Source organism: Vulpes lagopus, chromosome 12 (assembly GCF_018345385.1).
Source record: "Vulpes lagopus strain Blue_001 chromosome 12, ASM1834538v1, whole genome shotgun sequence".
Taxonomy (NCBI): Eukaryota; Metazoa; Chordata; class Mammalia; order Carnivora; family Canidae; genus Vulpes; species Vulpes lagopus.
The window spans coordinates 20,650,940-20,671,126 of NC_054835.1; the positions used below are offsets into that span (position 1 = coordinate 20,650,940).

At 44.6% G+C, this 20,187-nt stretch overlaps 1 protein-coding gene across 4 annotated transcripts; it reads left to right on the forward strand.

Moving 5' to 3' along the window:
* Positions 1-15,998, forward strand: RNF135 (ring finger protein 135). 4 transcript variants are annotated; one of them, XM_041726384.1, is made up of 6 exons: positions 1-2,369; positions 8,651-8,721; positions 10,083-10,232; positions 12,567-12,729; positions 14,302-14,391; positions 14,945-15,998. In XM_041726384.1, exons 1-6 carry the CDS (start codon positions 1,730-1,732, stop codon positions 15,472-15,474), a joined length of 1,644 nt encoding a protein of 547 aa, XP_041582318.1. In that variant the 5' UTR covers positions 1-1,729; the 3' UTR covers positions 15,475-15,998. The 4 variants fall into 4 exon arrangements, with proteins under 4 accessions (XP_041582318.1, XP_041582319.1, XP_041582321.1 ...); XM_041726387.1 differs by lacking the exon at positions 8,651-8,721 and having other exon boundaries at positions 2,092-2,369; XM_041726386.1 differs by lacking the exons at positions 8,651-8,721; positions 10,083-10,232 and having other exon boundaries at positions 2,094-2,369.
* The last annotated feature ends 4,189 nt before the right edge of the window (positions 15,999-20,187 follow it).

Consider the following 20,187-nt stretch of genomic DNA (forward strand, 5'->3'; position numbering starts at 1 on the left):
TTGCACTGAAGCCGTTTTAAGAATTCTTTCTTGGCTGTTGGCTATGAACCCCAATATCTATCCTATATCACTAGGATCAAATGACTTCACAGGTGAATTTTACCAAATAGTTAAAGAAGAGTGAACATCTCTTCTTCTCAAACTATTCCAAAAAATAGAAAAGGAAGAATATAGTTCTCTGGAGAAAATGGAATGGCAATACAAATTCAAAAAGATGAAACAATGAGAAATTTTCCAATGTAAATGAAGAACTTGTTAATGTATTTTTACAGCTAGGGCTACTTCCACCCCTACCCTCTTTCTGGTAACCACTGCATGTTTTTGCATGAAACTTTCAGGAATTGTCCAAGAAAAACTTTGCAGACCACGGGTTAATCCACTCCTTCAAGAAACTTGGGTGTCTAATAGAGAAGGGAAGGAGAGGTCGCTAGAGGGATGCTTCTATTAAAGGAGATTTTATTTTTCAAGATGGAAAATTTGAGCATGTGTCTTTAGTATTGTGTCTATATTTCAAGAAAAGAGAGGTGTGAAGAAATAGGGTTTACCACCAATGAAGAGACTTCGGAACAAAATCCAGGTAACATATCAATCAGGATAGGCTAAATTATGCTGTAGCCACAAGCATCCACTAAGTCCCCATAAGCTTAACATGTCTTAAGTTTATTTTTCTCTTTTACTACAGGTTCCAGTGTGGGTCCCCAGGGGGTCTGCTCATCTTCACCACTCAGACACCAGGCCACCGGATGATGGCTTCATCTCCACAGTCAGGGCATTTGGCAGAAAGGGATACAATGACTTACTAGCTTTTTTAAGCTGGTGGAAAGGTGACAAGTATTCTGCATGTTTCAAGTGGGTCAGAGAAGTGCCAATCCTACCAGGTGCTGAAAAGAGCTGGAAACTTCACTGAGTAGCCTAATAGGTAGTTCTATTGACTACTACTTGTCATTACCAGTATTGGAAATAGCCATAAATTTGTATTATCTGGTACTTACTTTGGGGCAAGGCAAGATGGGATGCAATAAAATATGAGATACTGTTAGTTCATTTCAACAGATCAGAGAGATGGGGGTTCTGGTCTCTGCCACTCAATGGCTGCTGTGTAAACCTGAAAGTTCCTTTGCCTCTTTGGGCAAATGTTCCAGCCCCAACATTTTCCTGCTGTGATGAGCTTGAGACTGGAATAAGGAGAGAGGAGGAAGCCAGCGAGCCCAACCAAGGCCAGGCGTGCTACCTCAAGAAAACAGACCTTAGTGTTTTTGTCCGGTTGCCTGTTGGGTAATGTGCTTTCAGCCAGCAGAGAGCAGTACGGAGACAGTGGCATAGTTCTGCATCGTAGTGGCGGTTTGAAATGTCTAGGGGTCCTTCAACTTTGGCCGCATATTAGAATCATCTCGAGGAGGCTTTTAAGAATATCCGTGCGGGGATCCACCCCGGAGGATGAAATCAGACTCTTTGGGAGTGAAGCCCCAGCATCATTCTTTTTAAAGAGCTATGTGCACTGGGAATTTTTTTTGTTTAAGATTTTATTTATTTATTCATGAGAGACACAGAGAGAGGCCGAGACATAGGCACAGGGGGAAGCAGGCTACCCCCGCGGAGCCTGATGAGGACTGGATCGCTGGACCCTGGGATAAGGACCTCACCCTCTGGCTGAGGCTCAACCACTGGGCCCCCCAAGTGCCCTGCGCCGGGTTTTCTTTAATCTTTTACTACTTGTTGGAGGGGATGGATGACAGCTAGTGGGCGCAGTCTCGTAATAAAGTTCTCGAACCGGACCCTCTCTTCTCGAGGGCTGTCGGGACCGCGTTTTAATGGGCCGGGGTCTGTGTGCAGAGGGAGGGCACCAAGCTCGCGGGTGCTTGGGACATCAGGGTATCCCCAGCGCTGGGGGCGAGCTGAGATCGCGCGCAGCTGTGACTCCGGCCCGCTCTGCCCTAGGGCGCGGCGTGCGGGGAGGGGAAGGACGCTCCAAGGCCGCTCTCCCCCACACCAGAGACAGGAAGAAAGGCTGGGCCGAGGCGGGCAGAGGAAGGCCGAGGGAGGAGCTGGAGGAGACGTCCGCGCCCAGGCGTCCCGTGGGGCGCCCCGTCCCCATGGCGGGCCCGGACCCCGGCCCGGCCGTCCCCGTGTGGCTGGCCGAGGACGACCTGGGCTGCATCATCTGTCACGGGCTGCTCGCCTGGCCCGCCACGCTGCCCTGCGGCCACAGCTTCTGCCGCGACTGCCTCAAGGGGCTGTGGGCCGCCGGCTGCGCTGGGCCCCCGCGCTCCTGCCCCACCTGCCGCGCGAGCGCCGCGGAGCCGCGGCAGCTGCGCAAGAACACGATGCTGCAGGAGCTGGTGGACAAGTACAGCCGCGCGCTGCGCCAGGTAGGCGAGGGCCCGGCCGGCGCCGCGGGCACCTGCGCCCCCCGCCGCCCCGCCCCGCCCCGCCGCGCCGACGCGGACTGCGCTTCCCGGGTGCCCTGCCTCCGCGCTTGCGCCCTTCGCCCCGCCGCCTGCCTGCTGCGCGGTCAGCTCTGGCTCTGGGCGCTCCCGCTCCTGGGGAAGTGGGGATGAGTGTGAGGACGCGGAGGAGAACCCAGTCCCTGACTTGCAATCAGACTGGGTGCTCTATCTCCTCCTTGGCACATTTCCCCTCTCGGCCAGTCTGTCTGCAGACCGTGGTCTCTTTTAACATTCTTCTATTGGGGTAACATATAGCATAGAGTCATACCAACCTTTTTTTTTTTTTTTTTTTTAAAGATTCTATTTATTTATCCATGAGACACACACAGAGAGAGGCAGAGACACAGGCAGAGGGAGAAGCAGGCTCCGTGCAGGGAGCCCAACATGGGACTTGATCCCTGGACCCCGGGATCAGGACCTGAGCTGAAGGCAGAGGCTCAACCATTGAGCCGCCTAGGTGTCCCTCCATACTTTTTTAAGTGTATAATTTAGTGGCATGAGTTATATTCACAGTGATGTGCAGCTATCACTAGTTTGTTTCCAAAAGGTCATCACCACAAAAACTCTGCACCCTTTAAGCAATAACTTCTCATTCCAACGCTCTGCAGCACACACACACACCTTTTTTTTAAAAAAGATTTTTATTTATTTATGAGAGGCAGAAGGAGAAGGAGGCTCCATGCAGGGAGCCCGACGTGGGACCCAATCCCGGGGTCCAGGATCACGCCCTGGGCCAAAGGCAAGCGCTAAACCGCTGAGCCACCCAGGCATCCTATCTGAAGACCCTTTTAACCTCTAATCTGTGTTCTGTCTTCATGACTTGCCTACTCTAGATATTTCATATCAGTGGAGTCGTGTAATATTTGTCTCTTTGTGTCTGGCTTCTTCCACCTACCATGTTTTCAGAGTTCATTCATGTTGTAGCATGCACCTGAATTTTATTCCTTTTTGTGGCTGAGTAATGTTCCATTGTATGTATGTACCAAATATTATCTGTTCATACACTAATGGAAATTTGGATTGTTTCCACATGCTGGTTACTGTGAGTAATGATGCAGTGGAATATTGGTGTGCAAATAACCAAGGCCTTATTTTCAGTTCTTTTCGGTAAATTCTGCAGCAGCTACAACATTTTACATTCCACCAGCAAAGGAGGAGTTGCCGAATTTTCCACATACTTGCCAGTACTTGTTATTCTCTCGTTTTATTTTCATTCCGCCTTCTCACCACTTTGTTTTTAGTATAGCTTTCCCGTTTAGGATTGAAGTGTTTTCTCACTGTGGGTTTGATCTGCATTTCCCTGACGATTGATGATGGTGACTGAACATCTTCTCATGTGTATGTGTTTTTTTAAGATTTTATTTATTTATTTATTTATTTATTTATTTGAGAGAGAGATAGTAAAAGAGAGCACTAGCAGGGGGCAGAGGGAGAAGCAGGCTCCCCGCTGATCAGTGAGCCTCAATATGGGGCTCTATCCCAGGACTCAGGGATCATGACCTGAGCCAAAGGCAGACTCTTAAGGGACTGAGCCACCCAGGCACCTCTCTTTTCTTGTGCTTATTGCTCATGTATATATCTTCATTGGAGAAATGCTTATTCAGGTCCTTTGATTGTTTTAAAAGTTAGGTTCTTTTTTTTTTTAGAGATTTAATTTGTTTATTTATGAGAGACACGGAGGCAGAGACATAGGAAGAGAGAGAAGCAGGCTCCCTGCAAGGAGCCGGATGTGGGACTCAATCCCAGATCCCAGATCCCAGATCCCAGGATCATGCCCAGAGCTGAAGGCAGACGCTGAATCGCTGATCCACCCAGGCGTACCTAAAAGTTAGGTTCTTTGTTTTTGTTGAGTTTTAGGAAATCTTTATAAATTGTGGATATTAAGCCCTTATCAGATATACCACTTTCAAATATATCCCCTCATCTTATGGGTTGTCATTTTACTTTCTTGATGGTGTCCTTTGATACACAAAAGTTTTATCTATTTCTTCTTCTCATGTCATATCTAAATGCATTGCTGAATTCTGAGTTCATGAAGATTTACCCTCATATTTTCTCCTAAGATTTTTATGGTAATAGGTCATATATTTAGGTTGCTGATCTATTTTGAGTTAATGTTTCTATGTGCATGAGGTAGGGGTCCAACTTTATTCTTTTACATGTGGAAATCTAGCTGTCCCAGCACTATCTGTCGAAGAGACTATTTTTCTCCATTGAGTGGAGTTAGCACCTTATAAAAAAATCAGCTAGGGGGATCCCTGGGTGGCGCAGCGGTTTGGCGCCTGCCTTTGGCCCAGGGCGCGATCCTGGAGACCCGGAATCGAATCCCACATCGGGCTCCCGGTGCATGGAGCCTGCTTCTTCCTCCGCCTGTGTCTCTGCCTCTCTCTCTCTCTCTGTGACTATCATAAATAAATAAAAAAAAATTATTAAAAAAAAATCAGCTAGGGGGTACCTTCACCTGAAACCATTTGTACAAGTATTACTCTTGGGGCGCCTGTGTGGCTCAGTGGTTGAGCATCTGCCTTCAGCTCGGGTCGTGATCCCAGGGTCCTGGGATCTAGTCCTACACTGTGCTCCCCATGGGGAGCCTGCCTATCTTTCTGTGTCTCTCATTAATAAATAAAATCTTTTTAAAAAATCAGTTGGCCGTAGATGAATGGATTTATCTCTGGACTCCTAATTCTATTCCACTGATTTTTTTTTTTTTTTTGGTCTATCCTTATGTCAGTACCACATTGTTTTGATTACTATAGCTTTGTAGTAAAGTTTGAAATCAGAAAGCATAAGTCCATCCTACTCTGTTCTTTTTCAAGATTGTTTTTGCTCTTCAGGGCCTCTGCAATTCCATATGAATTTGAAGATTGATGTTACCATTCTGCAAAGAAGGCTGTTGGAATTTTGAGAGGGAGTGGATTGAATCTGTAGGTTGCCTTGGGTGTGACATCTTTAACAATATTATGTCTTCTTGGGGATCCCTGGGTGGCACAGCGGTTTAGCACCTGCCTTTGGCCCAGGGTGTGATCCTGGACACCCGGGATCAAGTCCCACGTCGGGCTCCCTGCGTGGAGCCTGCTTCTCCCTCTGCCTCTCTCTCTCTCTCTCTCTCTCTCTGTCTATCATGAATAAATAAAATCTTAAAAAAACAAAACAAAACAATATTATGTCTTCTTGGGGCAGCCCCGGTGGCCTAGCCGTTTAGCGCTTCCTTCAGCCCAGGGTCTGATACTGGAGAACCCGGATCAGTCCCACATCAGGCTCCCTGCATGGAGCCTGCTTCTCCCTCTGCCAGTCTCTCTCTCTGTCATGAATAAATAAATAAAATCTTTAAAAAATATATTATGTCTTCTTCCCAGAAATGTGAAATGTCTTTCCATTTATTTATTATTTATTATTTCCATTTATTTATTCCATTTATTTAGGTCTTTTTAACTATCTTTTAGTATGTTCTGTAGGTTCCAAAAATATAAGTCCTTTCATTTCCTTAGTTAAATTTATTCCTAGGTATTTTATTCCTTTAGATGCTACAATAAATGGAATTGCTTCCTTAATTTCATTTTTGGATCATTCCCTGCAGGTGTATAAAAACACACTTCTTTTTGGGAGCTGATCTTGTGCCCTGTAATTTTGCTGAATTCATTTACTAGCTTTCTTGCGGATTCTTTTTTTTTTTTTAAAGAGATTTTTAAAAATGTATTTGACAGAAAGAGAGCAAAAGTAGGCAGAGTGGCAGGCAGAGGGAGAGGGAGAAGTAGGCTCCTTGCTGAGCAGAGAACCCAACATGGGGCTCCATCCCAGGACCCTGATATCATGACCTGAGCCACCCAGGCCATCCTCTCTTGTGGATTCTTTAGGATAATATTTATATGGTCATATCCTATGTGAGTACAGATCATCGTACTTCTTCTTTTCCAATTGGGATGCTTTTTATTTCTCGTATAATTGCTCTGCCTAAATTTCCTGTACAATGTTTGGTAGCAGAGTTGAAACCAGGCATGCTTGTTTTGTTCCTGACTAGAAGCTTTTAGTCTTCTACCATGGAGTATGATGTTAGTTGTGGGTTTTTCATAAATTCCCTTTATCATGTTGAGGAAATTCTATTCTTGGTTTTCTCAGTATATGTATTTTTTTGATCATGAAAGGGTGTTAGATTTTGTCAAATGCTTTTTCTGCATCGATTGAGATGATTGTATATCGTGTGTGTGTGTGTGCTTCCTTCATTCTATTAATGTGATGTATTATATTGGTTGTTTTTCTTAAGTTGAACCACCTCACATTTCTAGGATAAATTCTGCTTGGTCGTGGTGTATTATCCTTTTAATTTGCTGTTGGATTTAGTTTGCTAGTTTTTGTTAAGAATTTCTACATCAGGGATCCCTGGGTGGCGCAGCGGTTTGGCGTCTGCCTTTGGCCCAGGGCGTGATCCTGGAGACCCGGGATCGGATCCCACGTCAGGCTCCCGGTGCATGGAGCCTGCTTCTCCCTCTGCCTGTGTCTCTGCCTCTCTCTCTCTCTCTCTCTCTCTCTCTGTGACTATCATAAATAAATAAATAAATTTAAAAAAAATAAATAAAAAAAATATATAAATAAAAAGAATTTCTACATCAATATTCATAATGGATAATGGCCTGTAATTTTCTTGTGATGTGTTTATCTAGCTTTGGCATTAGGGTAATGCTGGCCTTACTGAGGAGTTAGGAAGTGTTTCACCATCTTCAACATTTTGGAAGAATTTGGGAACTATTGATGTTAACTCTTTAAGTATTTGGTAGAGGGACGCCTGGGTGGCTCAGGAATTGAGTGTCTGCCTTCAGCTCAGGTCGTGTTCCCGGGATCCTGGGATCGAGTCCCGCATTGGGCTCCCTGCAGGGAGTTGCTTCTCCCTCTGCCTGTGTCTCTGCCTCTCTCTCTGTGTGTGTCTCTCATGAATAATTAAATAAAATCTTAAAAAAAATTTAGTGATTGATTTGAGATCTTATTTCTTTTTAATGCAGGTCTTTCCAGTTATAAATTTCCCTCTGAGTCTTTTACAGAGCTCTGACACAATTTTTTCTGTCAGTTTTTGCTGGTTCTGTGATGTTTCTGTGTGGAGGGAACATGAGATCTTGGAGTTGCCTACTCCACCCTTTTGCTGTTCTCAGATATACATATACATATATATATATAAGATATATATTTATACATATATATATTTAAGATTTTATTCTTTTTTTTTAAATTATTATTTATTTATGATAGTCATACAGAGAGAGAGAGAGAGAGGCAGAGGGAGAAGCAGGCTCCACGCACCGGGAGCCCGATGTGGGATTCGATCCCGGGTCTCCAGGATCGCGCCCTGGGCCAAAGGCAGGCGCCAAACCGCTGCGCCACCCAGGGATCCCTAAGATTTTATTCTTAATTAATCTTTATACTCAATGTGGATGTGGCTCAGACTCACTCCAAGATCAAGAGTCATACACTCTACTGACCGAGCCAGCCAGGTACCCCTGTTCTCTGTAATATATATTTTTAAAGATTTATTTATTTATTTGAGGAGGGGAGGGGCTGAAGGTGAGGGAGAGGGAGAATCTCAAGCTGACTCCCCACTGAGCACAGAGAATGAGGTGGGGCTCAATCTCAGGATCCATAAAATCATGACCTGAGCTGAAATAATGAGTTGGATGCTTAACCAACTGAGCCAAACAGGTGCCTCTGCAATCTTTTTTAACAGAATTGAGGTCACATTGTATAACCAGGTTATATCCTCTTTTTTGAATTAATTAATAGCGTTTATTTTTCGAAGCAGTTCTATGTTTACAGAAAACTGAGCAGATATTGTGGCAAGTCCCCATATGTCCCTAATAATAGTTTGCCCTATTATTAACATCTTGCATTAGTGTGGTACATTTGTTGCAATTGATGAATCAATATTAATACATTATTTACTAAAATCCACAGTTGAGCTTGATGCAGTGGCAGTATTGTAGCCAATGAGGTTTATCCAAGGCATGATTTTGCCAATTGAAACTAAAATCCACAGTTGATATTAGGGTTCACTCTGGATTGTACAGTTCTATTGGTTTTGACAAATGCGTGATAATATGTAACTGCAGTTATGGTGTCATACAGTTTTACTGCTCTGAAAATCCCCTATGCTCCACCTCTTTGTACCTTGATCCCAAACCCTGGCACTTGCTAATCTTTTTACTGTCTCTTTTTCCCAGGATGTCATATAATTAGAACCATACAATTTATATCCTTTCCAGATTGGCTTCTTTCACTAAGCAAAGTGATGGTATGTGGCTTGATAGCTCATTTCTTTTTATTCCTGAATAATATTCTATTACATAGATGTACCACAATCTATCCATTCACCTTCTGATGGGACATGGTTGCTTCCTTTTTTTTTTCTTTTTTTGTGTGTGTGTGTGATTATGATAATTTTTTTTTTTTAAGATTTTACTTATTTGGGCAGCCTGGGTGGCTCAGCGGTTTAGCACTGCCTTTGGCCCCGGGCATGATCCTGGAGATCCGGATTGAGTCCTACATCAAGCTCCGTGCATGGAGCCTGCTTCTTCCTCTGCCTGTGTCCCTGTCTCTCTCTCTCTCTCTGTGTCTCTCATGGATAAATATAAATAAACAAATTAATTAATTAATTAATAAATTAATTAAAAATGTGTAGGATGTCAATAATCAAATGAAAGGAGCTGGCATCTGTGCATCACTTTAAAGTTTCCAAGATCGGGGCACCTGGATGTCTCAGTTGAGTAAACATTGAACTCTTGATTTCAGCTTAGGTCATGATCTCAGGGTCTTGAGATCAAGCCCCATGTTGAGCTCTGCATTCAATGCGGAGTCTGCTTGAGATTCTCTCTCTCTCCCTTTGCCTCTCCCCCTGCTTGCACTTTCTCTCTCATTTTCTCTCTCTCTCAACTAAATAAATAAAACCTTAAAAAAAAAAAAAGTCGCTAAGATCCCTGCACAGTAAACAGGTAGAGTCTCTGCATTGTTGAAGAGGAGAAAGAGGGAGGGTCATTTTCACTTTGAAAGGAGTGGTGAAGACACAAGATGACCCTGGTGAGAGTGGACCTTCAACCCCTCCAATTGAATGCCCTCCACAGTCCCACTCACCATGCCGGCTGCATGCACCCTGCCAGGCTCTCAGCATCTCTCTTACCTCCTCTGTTCACTTTCCTTTAGCCTTCACTCTCACCTCTGCCCCCTGCCTGTGGATGGGCTCTGTTTCCCTGTTATGGCTATAGGATGATCAGTAGGATGCCAAGGTATATGGACTGTCTGCCTCCTTGTCCTCTGGACATTTTTGTCACTCGGTTGCCTGCTTCCTTTATGCAGTATTTACAGCTCCCTCTGTCTAGAGCTGCTGGGTCCTGGGTCCAGCTTTGTGTTCCACTTTGTTATTTTATTTTATTTTTTTAAAGATTCCATTTATTTATTTGACAGAAAGAAAATGAGCACAAGCAGGGGGAGCAGCAGAGGCAGAGGGAGAAGCAGACTCCCCACCAAGCAAGAAGCATGATGTGGGGCTTCATCCCAGGACCCTGGGATCATGACCTTAGCCAAAGGCAGATGCTTAACTGACTGAGCCACCCAGGTGCCACCCCACCACCACCACTTTGTTCTTTTGTTCTTTTAAAGGCAGCGGCCCAGAAGAGCATCAAAGAAGTTGGACATGAGCTGACAGAGTTGGTGGAACAGCTTGTAGGCATTGTCAGGAATCTTCAGAGTCAGAAACACCTTCCTGAATCTGGACCAGAAAATGAAAGGAGCACCCTGAGCATGGGCATGGTAGGCTCAGCGGGGAGGGGAAAGCATGTGCTGGGAGTAGGACTAGGGACAGTTTCCAGCTGGAGCCACAGAAGTATGTGAAGGATGCAATGTCTTCATCTTTTACCACTTTCTTACTGTCACACATGGATGACTGGAAGTGCAGAATGCTTGAGGTGAGGTAGGGGAGCTTCAGGTGGGCTAGGTTCCATCCTTATCTCTACACCTAACCAGCTCTGAGATACCCAGGAACCTCTATGCAAATCGTGCAGACAGTCTAGTCCTCATCTTCATTGACCTCTCAGCACCCTTTGACCACACTTCATTCTTGAAGCTTTCTTTTCCCTTACCTTCTGGGACAGGGGTCTTCTGAACTTCCCATTTCTCTGTAGCTGCTCCTTCTTTGTCTTGTGGGCTCACTCTCTTTTTCCCTCCTCAGCAGCAAAGTGCCCAAATTCCTCAAGGCTGAGGGTACATCCCTATCTTCCCCACTGCATGGTCTTCCCCACACCATGGCTTTAATGACCACTCTGTGCACAAACATAACTCCATCCTGGACCCTTCTCTGAGCTATGGTCTGATATCTTCCTTGTCACCTTTTCCTCTTGGATGTCTTCTTGGACATCCCACTTAAAATGTCCCAAACTGTTTCTCCTTTGGGAGTCCCCATCTCAATGACTGGTTCTGTTATCCTAAGTGCATAAACCTGGGAATCATGTCACTCCCTCCCTTGCTGGCCTAAACATCCCTGGAACCTATTTACTACTCTTTTTAAAAAAAAAATTTTTTTTTATTTATTCATGAGACACACACACACACACACACACACACACAGAGGCAGAGACACAGGCAAAGGGAGAAGCAGGCTCTATGCAGAGAGCCTGATGTGGGACTCGATCCTGGGACTCTAGGATCACACCCTGGGCTGAAGGCAGGTGCTAAACCGCTGAGCCAGGGACTCCCGCTATTTACTACTCTTGAGCTCCTTGGAGACATCTCTGATCCAAGCCTCTGATCATTTCTTGCCTAGATTACTGCAAGAATGAATTACTCCACTCTATTCCCACTGGTCTGCTCTCCTAGTGATTGTCAGAGTGACCCTGTCAGACACAAATCTGATTTACAACATCTCCAGTGACATCTACTTTTGTGGAATTAATACCTCAATCTTGGCAGTCCTCACAGAATGAACAGGGCCCTCCAGAACGCATTTCCTGTCTGCCCCTCTTGTGGCCTGCCACCGGGCTCCCCTCCTTCGCCTCACCCCAGGTCTTTATGCTGCAGCCACTCTGGCCACTATTGGTTCCTGCAAGGTGTCACACTTCTTCCCACCACGGGATGCACTCCATGGAATGTTCTTTCACCCTGTCACCTAGGTAACGTCTGCTCATCCTTCAGACCACAGCTAGATCTTCACTTTCCTGGAGAAACCTTCACTGATTTCCTCAAACAAGTGCCCCTGTTAGATTAGAGGCCCTTACAATTTCACTTGTAGCAGTTCCATAAGTTGCAACGTGACAATGATGGGTGCCATAATTTATTCATATCCATTCTCCTTCTTCCCTTGCCCTGGACTTGAAGCTTCATTATGGTAGAGACTTTGATGGCCTTTGTTCTTTTGTTTACTCTTGTATCCCCAGGCCTAGCAAGGTGCTTGCTGCACAGCAGGTGCTCAGCAAACACTCACTGAATGAGTGGAGACAGGGGTCTTCAGGGCTGCAAGGTGTTGAGGGGGAGGAAAGCCTGAGAATCTGACTTTCACACTTGATCATTGCATTGGTTTGATGTGAGGATGAAAAAAAGCTCTGGTCTAAAAAAGTGCTGAAAAAGAAAAGTGCTCAAGTGGTAGGCAATTGCAGGACAAAAAAATTTACTGTGGTGACTGAGTTCACCATGAGTTGAAACTTCTTTGGTAAAAGGGAATAACCAACCTATGGTGGAAGGTTGTTCTACAAATTAGAAGTAAGCCGAAGAAAGTACTCCCTTTGCCTGTGTCTCTGCCTCTTTCTCTTTGTCTCTTGTGAATAAATAAATAAAATCTTTAAAAAATAGCTTATATATATATAAAAGAAATCCATATTTATTGTACAAAATACTAGAAAATACATAGCAGTTTAAAGAAAACAAACGTCATCCACAACTCCACCACCCGTAAATAACCACTCTTTAATACTTTTGGCTGCACTATGTGTTCTTCCATATTGCTTTCATGTAGTTTGAAGGCCTAATTATGTTTTTAAAAATTTGTGAGGAGGCAAGTAGAAAATTATAGATGGCAGAATTAGAATATACTAACTTGATGCATACCTTAGGAGACTTCAATTAATTAATTTATTTTTAATGATTCATCAATAGTCTTCTTCTGATGGGGCGGACCTTGCCTTGGCTTCTTCAAAGCCAGTGACTTCTGACACACCCGAGAGAAAAATGAAAGACATTCTGCATGACCTAGAAGAAATCCAGAAAAAATTACAAGAAAACTTCACATGGAAGGGGGCCCTTGAAGAACATCTGCAGGGTGAATTGATTTTATTTTGGGAAAGAGGATTAACTATGGAAGTTGGGGGAAATGACAAAGTGTTCCATGGCTTTGTTTTGGGGGGATGAGGATCCCAGAGCCCAGCTGTGGTGTTGTAAATGAGGAAGGAGTGGGCTGAGGTGTTTTTGTGGCTAGCTATGTGTTTTGGATGTAACTGGAGGTGTGATGTAACATAAGCCTTTAAAAGATAGAAAAAAAATAATAAAAAAAAAATAAAAGATAGAAACTCATTTTCTGAGACCTATACATCCAGAATCTAGACCTGATTTTGCTGCTTGCCTGTGTTATCTACCTGGAGATTCAAAAATAGGCTGCTTTTTATGTTTAATTATTAAATGTCTTTGTTAACAAAGCATGCGACTTTGTAAATCATCCTTGATAAGTTCTATTAAACTGTCATCCCTGGTGAGTATACTAATAGTAAACAGTAACAATGCAGGAAAGAACCTCTCTGTCCTGACTTTGTAGGTTCTCTATTATAACCCTTGTCGTGACTGAAGAACAATTCACACCTGCCCCTTAGACATTAGCTCTGGACTCCTTCTGCTCTGCCTCCTGCTCCGCTGCCAGCTTTCTATACTTTAGAGACATATCTCTTATAACTCTTTCTATGTTTAAATGATCTTACTCTGCTTAAAAAGTTATTTTTTATTTAGGTGGAGAAACATGATCCCTTGGGAAAAGTTTCTCAAGGAAACAAGTTAGAACATACTTTATTAGCTGCTGCAAAAATTATCTGAGAAATAAGTGCCCTCTTGGCTCCTGTGTGCCCCTAAATTTAGATTGGGTTCCTTAGTGATCTTATTTACTGACACATATTTGAAATCAATATTTAGGGGCTCCTGGCTGGCTCAGTTGGTGGAGCATGTGACTCTTGATCTTAGAGCTGTGAGTTCAAGCTCCATGTTGGGCCTAGGGATTACTAAAAAATAAAATCTAGAAAAAGGGAGAAATAAATTTTGAGATTAAATTTAAAATTTTAAATTCAGAAATCAAAACAATATAAAAGCATACAGTGAAAATCTCTTTCCCACCCTTGTCCAATTTTCCTATTGCCCTGCCTCAGTTAACCACTTGTATTAGTTTCTTGAGTTCCCATTCAGAATTTACTTGTGTGAGTGACAGTTTAAATCACAGACAGGGGGTCATGGGTATTCTGGGTGTTAGAATGCTGTGACCTGCTGGAACTGTAATTTATTTGATAGATATGCATCTGACACTTACTTCCTATGTAGCTGGCACTACGCTTGGTGCTTAGAACATAAAGGTGAACAAGGTCTCTACCAGCAAGAAGCTTCGAGGGAAGCCGTTACCAGGGAAACAGGCAGTAAAAAAAAAAAAAGGTCCATGGTGAGAACATGGGGCTGAACATACCTGAGCTGGATGTTCTGCCTTGATCCAAGTCTGACACTAAAAAAATCCACTAAAGAAATGTGATGAAGCAGACAAGCCATATGTCCTGATCATGATGTTTGGATACCTTCTATTTGCCTTTTTTTTTTTTTTAAATGAGACTTTCTTTTCTCCCTCCCAATTTTTTGAAATCCTTAGTGAAACTCCAGGAAGCTCCATCTTCTTCTTCACACCCATTGCCTGACCACAGCTGCCCAGCCCCCAGGAGGGCCTTCCAGTTTGCTCAGTGTAAGTATGTGATCTCCTTAACACCTGGGTTTGGCCTGCCACATCCACCTTCTGCTGCTGGGTCTGTTCCTGGCCTCACAAGCCATCTGATTACAAAGGCAAAAGGGAGAGGCACCTGGGTGGCTCAGCGGTTGAGCATCTGTCTGCTTTTAGCTCAGGTTGTGATCCTGGGGTCCTGGGATCCATTTTCACATCAGGCTCCCCACAGGGAGCCTGCTTCTCCCTCTGCCTATGTCTCTGCCTCTCTCTGTGTGTCTCTCATGAATAAATACATAAAATCTAAAAAAAAAAAAAAAAAAAACCCACAAAAGCAAAAGAGATTGAAGACTCTCAAATTCCAAGCTATGCTGGGTGGGATTCAGATACAGCTTCTGGAAGAGGCTTAATGGGGAAGTAAAAATTAAGATAGAAAAAGGGGTATTGTTACTAGAACAACACTGGGGATATGTACAGAAAACTGCAATTTGATAAACTAATTTTAATGCCAGTGTGAATAAAACTTTATCACACCCAAAGACACAGAGATGCTTTCTGCTCTTACTTTTTTCCTCAGGGGCCATCAGCCCAACCTTTGACCTTCGCAGCCACTCCTGTAGCTTGGAGGTGTCCGAGGATTGCCGGGTGGTGACTGTATCTCACTGGCCACAGACCCATCTCTGGAGTCACGAGAGGTTTGTGACCTGCCAGGTCTTATGTTCCCAGGCCTTCTCTTCTGGACAGCAGTACTGGGAAGTGGACACTCAGCATTGCAGCCACTGGGCAGTTGGGGTAGCTTCCTGGGGGATGAGGCGTACCCAGATCCTGGGAAGGACCAAGGACTCTTACTGTGTAGAGTGGAAGGGGAATAGCCAACTCTCTGCATGGCACATGGTCCAGGAAACGGTCCTTGGCTCAGACAGACCTAAAGTGGTGGGCATCTGGCTGGACCTGGAGGAGGGAAAACTCGCCTTCTATTCAGTGGCTGACCAGGAGACGCTGCTGTATGAGTGCCCAGTCTCTGCCTCCTCTCCTCTGCACCCCGCCTTCTGGCTCTATGGCTTAAATCCTGGAAACTCTCTGACTATACGGCCAGTAAACGTGTAAAGGTTCCCTGGGTGTTAAAACATGGTGGTGGTGTCCTGGTCTCCCCCTCTGGTTCCAAGCCAGTGGCAACTTGACAAGAATCCTACTTCTCAAGTTAACGGGTGTACAGTAAAGGGCTAACTGCCGGCTTGGGATGTTCAGCTGCACATTCCCAAGAGAGCATGGGTCCCTGACTGGCTCCTGGGAGGCAGCCTCTAAGTGCTTGGCATATCCTGCCTGATAAGAGTATTTTGGTTTACCTGAGGGCCTTGGGCCAGAAGGTATCAGCTTGAGCTCTGGAGGGGCTGGAGACAAAGGCCTGCCTATGTGACCGACACCAGGGCACCAAGGCTTGTGTAAGCCACCCTGGTTGATAGTCCTCCTTGTATATTGTCACATGCTGTTGCATGGGGAATTAACATTGTCCTTGTGACTCTGTGGGGAAGGAGACTTGGGGTCTCTTAGCCTGTTTCCTATGTGCCTTTTTCTACTGCTGATTTTAATCTGTATCTTTCCACTGTTAATAAATTGTAACCAAGACTATAATCACTTCTTTGAGTTCTCTGAGTTCTTCTAGCAAATCACTGAATCTGAGAGTGGTTTTAGGGACTCCCAAGCACAGGGGCAGGTTTTCAATTGCTGTGTAATAATTGTAATAATTGCTGTATTATAATAACTACCGTGAATGCAATGGTTTCGAACAATGCACAGTTATTATCTCAGTTTCTGTACAGCAGGCTTCAGGACACAGTTCGACAACGCCTCTGCTTCATAGCATCACCAGGTGCAGTCAAGGGGTGATATGGAGCCATGATGGCATCTGAAGCTCAACTGGGGAAGGATCTCCTTCCAAACTCATGTGATCTTCAGCGCATTCAGTTCCCTGTGGGTTGTCAGACTAAGGGCTTCAGTTTCTTGCTGGCTATTGGCTATGGACCACCCTCAGTTCCTTACCCCACAGGCCTCTGCGCTGTAGTTACTTACATCCTCAAAGCCAATGAGGAAGAGGAGTTCTTCTAGCCAAATGGACATTAGATCTTATATAATGTAATCACGCTAACATAATCACATACATCCTGTTGCCTTTGCCTTATTCTATTGTTTAGAAACAAGCCACAGATCTTGCCCAGGCTCGATGGGAAGGGATTATGCAAGAGCAGGAATACCAGGAGGTGGAAGGTCATGGGGGCCACCTGACAGTTTGGCCAGCATTGGATGTCATTTCATATTTGATTTCCCCTGTTTTTAAAAACCATTTTATTACATAATAAGAAAACTCTATACAACATATGTGGAATATAATGAATTATTACAGAGTAAACACCCTTAGTAACTACCCTTCCAGTCAAGAAAGAGAAGTTTCCTAACTGCCCCCCCACCCCCACCCCCTGCCAGAAACTCCTTCATGTGCCTTATCTCAATCACAGGACCCTGCTTCTACCTGAAAGGAATCTGACTTTTACAGTAATCATTTCGTTGAATCTCTTTAGAGTTTTAGCACCAAATATGCACACCTAGTCACAAGAGGCTTACCCATGTAAAAAAAAAAAAAAAAAAAAGTGGATATGTCTTTTTCTTAACTGCTTTGTTGAGATACAATTACATTTTATAAAATTCACCTATTTAAAGTATACAGATGGCAGGGTAGGGGGGCAGGGAGTGGAGTGCCTGGGTTGCTTAGTCAGTTGAGGGACTGACTCTTGGTTTTGGCACCAGGGTCCTGAGAGCTAGCCCCACATGGGGCTCCTTGCTCTGCAGAGAGTCTGCTTAAAGACCCTCTCTCCGAGAGGCACCTGGGTGGCTCAGTGGTTGAATGTCTGCCTTTGGTTCAGGTCGTGATCCCGGGGTCCTGGGATCAAGTGTTACATTGGGCTCCCGGAGGGAGCCTGCTTCTCCCTCTGCCTATGTCTCTGCCTCTCTCTGTGTCTCTCATGAATAAATAAAAAAATAATCTTACAAAAAAAAAAAAAAGGGAAGCTTGGGTGGCCCAGCTGTTGAGCATCTGCCTTCGGTTCAGGGCGTAATCCCAGAGTCCCAGGATCGAGTCCCAGGACCAAGTCCCGGATTGGGCTCCTTGTGTGGAGCCTGCTTCTCTCTCTGCCTGTGTCTCTGCCTCTCTGTCTGTCTGCCATGAATAAATATATCTTTTTTAAAAATAAAATAAATAAAGTATACAGATTGGGCACCTGGCTGTCTCAATCTGTAGAACATGCAACTCGATCTTGGGGGGTCGTGGTTGGAGCTCCACAGTGGGTATAGAGATTACTTAAATAAATAAATTTTTAAAAAGATTTTATTTATTTATTCATGAGAGACACACAGAGAGAGAGGCAGAGACACAGGCAGAGGGAGAAGAAGGCTTCCCTCAAGGAGCCCGATGTGGGACTCAATCCCTGAAGTCCAGGATCACGCCCTGAGCGGAAAGCAGAGAGCAAACGCTGAGCCATCCAGGTGTCCCAATGAATAAATCTTTAAAAACATAAAAACTAAAGTATACAAATCAATGTTTAGTATGGAGTTATGAAACCGTCACTGTATTCTAATTTTAGAATATTTTCATCACCCCAGAAAGACCCTTCATATCTATTAGCTCCCAATGTGTCTTGTAGGTCACCCAGTCTACACATCTCCTTCTCCCTCTCCTTTCCTTGCAATTCAACTGTAGGACCCCAGGCTGTAGCACCCAGTTTGAAGATGTGGAAATTCACATTTGGGCTGTTGCGTTGGTTTGAGCAGAAAGCCTTGCAACACAACCCAGCCAGGCAACCCTTGGCAGCACATTTCACCTCTTTGCCCTGTAAGATGGAAATAATTATTATTTGCCCTTCCTTACCTTCCTCAAGGGGTTGCTGAAAGAATTAAAGTAATAGGTCAGGAAACTGGGAAAATGCCATGGTGATTATAACCACAGCAACAATGACAGAGTTATGTCGGCCTCCAAAGCACCTTGGCCTCTAACATCTTGAGATCCTGGATCTTGAGATCTTGAGATCCTTGAGATCTTGAGACTTGTGTCTCATTTACATATATATCCTTGAAAACAGGGCCAAGCCAATTCTTCCACATGTTCTACTAACTCGCTTTCTGGCCTCACAACCACTATACATGATGTTAACACACCAGAAAGTGGAGGCCCAGACAGCATTGGTGGTTTGTCTGGGACTGGTTAGCTGATAGAGCAGTGACCAGGCCCAGTTCCTCTCTCTCAAGTCTCTAACTATAATACCCTCTGTTAAGGTCCTGTGCTGAACCAGGACCTGGCCTTCCACTCTGATGGGACACAACTAGCCCTAGAGCCACAAGGTACTCCTTTTTTCTGGTTGTTGGTGGTGGTGGTGCTCAGTTAGTATAGTGGCCTTGGGTTGTCTGAGCAAGGGCAGGCCCTCTCTTTGTGCTGGTTGACCGCTAAAGGGCTCTCTGTTTTCACTTCCTGCATTATGGAGCTTTTATCTTCTCACCCAGAGTCACCTTGATATTTGCCCTTTAAAAGTACCAAGATGGAGAATTCAGAGGCCAGGGTTTTTAGCATCTTGAGGTCCTTTGGTTAAATACCATCCTGCCTGGTGGTTTGGATAATGGGGCCTCTGTGAGCATGGATATTTTATTGCCTGGCCACATGATTTCCCCAAACTGAAGCTGAAGTATAAGAACCAAAAAGGTAGAGAATGGGGCACCTGGGTGGCTCAGTCAGTTAAGTGTCTACCTTCAGCTCAGGTCATGATCTCAAGGTCCAGGGAATCAAATCATTCATCAGGTTCCCTGCTACGTGGGGAGCCTGCTTCTCTCTCTCCCTTTGCCTGCTGCTCCCCCTGCTTGTGCTCTCTTTCTCCTTCTCTGTCAAATAAATAAACAAAATCTTAAAAACAAAAACAAAAACCTGAGACAATGAAGTTTAGCACTCTGCTTCTTTGCTTTTGTCTCAAGTTTTCTGTCAGCATCTGCTTTCCAGGACACTGAAAAGTGGTACCCTTTTCTGAAAACAAAACAAAACAGAACAAAACAAAACAAAAATCCTCCAGAACAGAAATAATGAAGCTGAAATGCCAGTGGCTGAAGGGCTTCTCACTGGGATCTACAGTGTGGGGGAAGGAATCGTCCACCCACGCATCAAGCTGGAAAGACGGCTCATGGGGGTGCAAAGGCTCATGGGGAGAGTGCCAGGGACTCCTGGGCTGCTTCTCACCCCCCACCCTCCGCAGATGTTTCTCTCAAAAATTTATATTTTCTTGTAGGCTTGTCTCTGTGAAATGCTTTTTTTCTGGGGGTCAGGAAGAAGGGAGTAATGTCAGTGATAATGGCCACTCCTCTCTCTCCCTCTCTCTTCCCCTCCGCCTCAGACACACTCTTCACCCGATGGGGAGGGTGCTCCCACTGGAAGGCATGGTTGTGCCATTATTGGGGCCCAGGGCTTTGTGTTCCTGGAAGAACCCTCTACCAAGCAGGAAGCCACCATCTTCTTAGGCTCACGACAGTTATATTTGATACAATTATATCTGTCCCTTACTTTTCCTCCCTCAAATACATTTTTTTTCTGGAAAGGTTAATTTGAAGACTTTATTTCCCAGCTGATTGCAGAAACAAGCCACAAAATGCAACAATGCTGCTCTTTGGAGATACCTCAGGCCCCTGTGCTCTGGTTGAAGGAAAAATCCCTTCCCTAGCAGCTTTTGGGGCTTTTGGCAGGAAGGGAGAATTTTCTTTGGTATATGCTCTGCTCCATCATCCCCCATTCCT

What these genes read in the sequence shown, in the direction of transcription:
- RNF135 (XM_041726384.1), top strand. Translation starts at nt 1,730, where the DNA reads ATGACAGCTAGTGGGCGCAGTCTCGTAATAAAGTTCTCGAACCGGACC. An exon ending in ACAGCCGCGCGCTGCGCCAG is followed by an intron (nt 2,370 to 8,650) that starts GTAGGCGAGGGC and finishes TCTTTTTCCCAG; the next exon opens with GATGTCATATAATTAGAACC. An exon ending in TTTCACTAAGCAAAGTGATG is followed by an intron (nt 8,722 to 10,082) that starts GTATGTGGCTTG and finishes GTTCTTTTAAAG; the next exon opens with GCAGCGGCCCAGAAGAGCAT.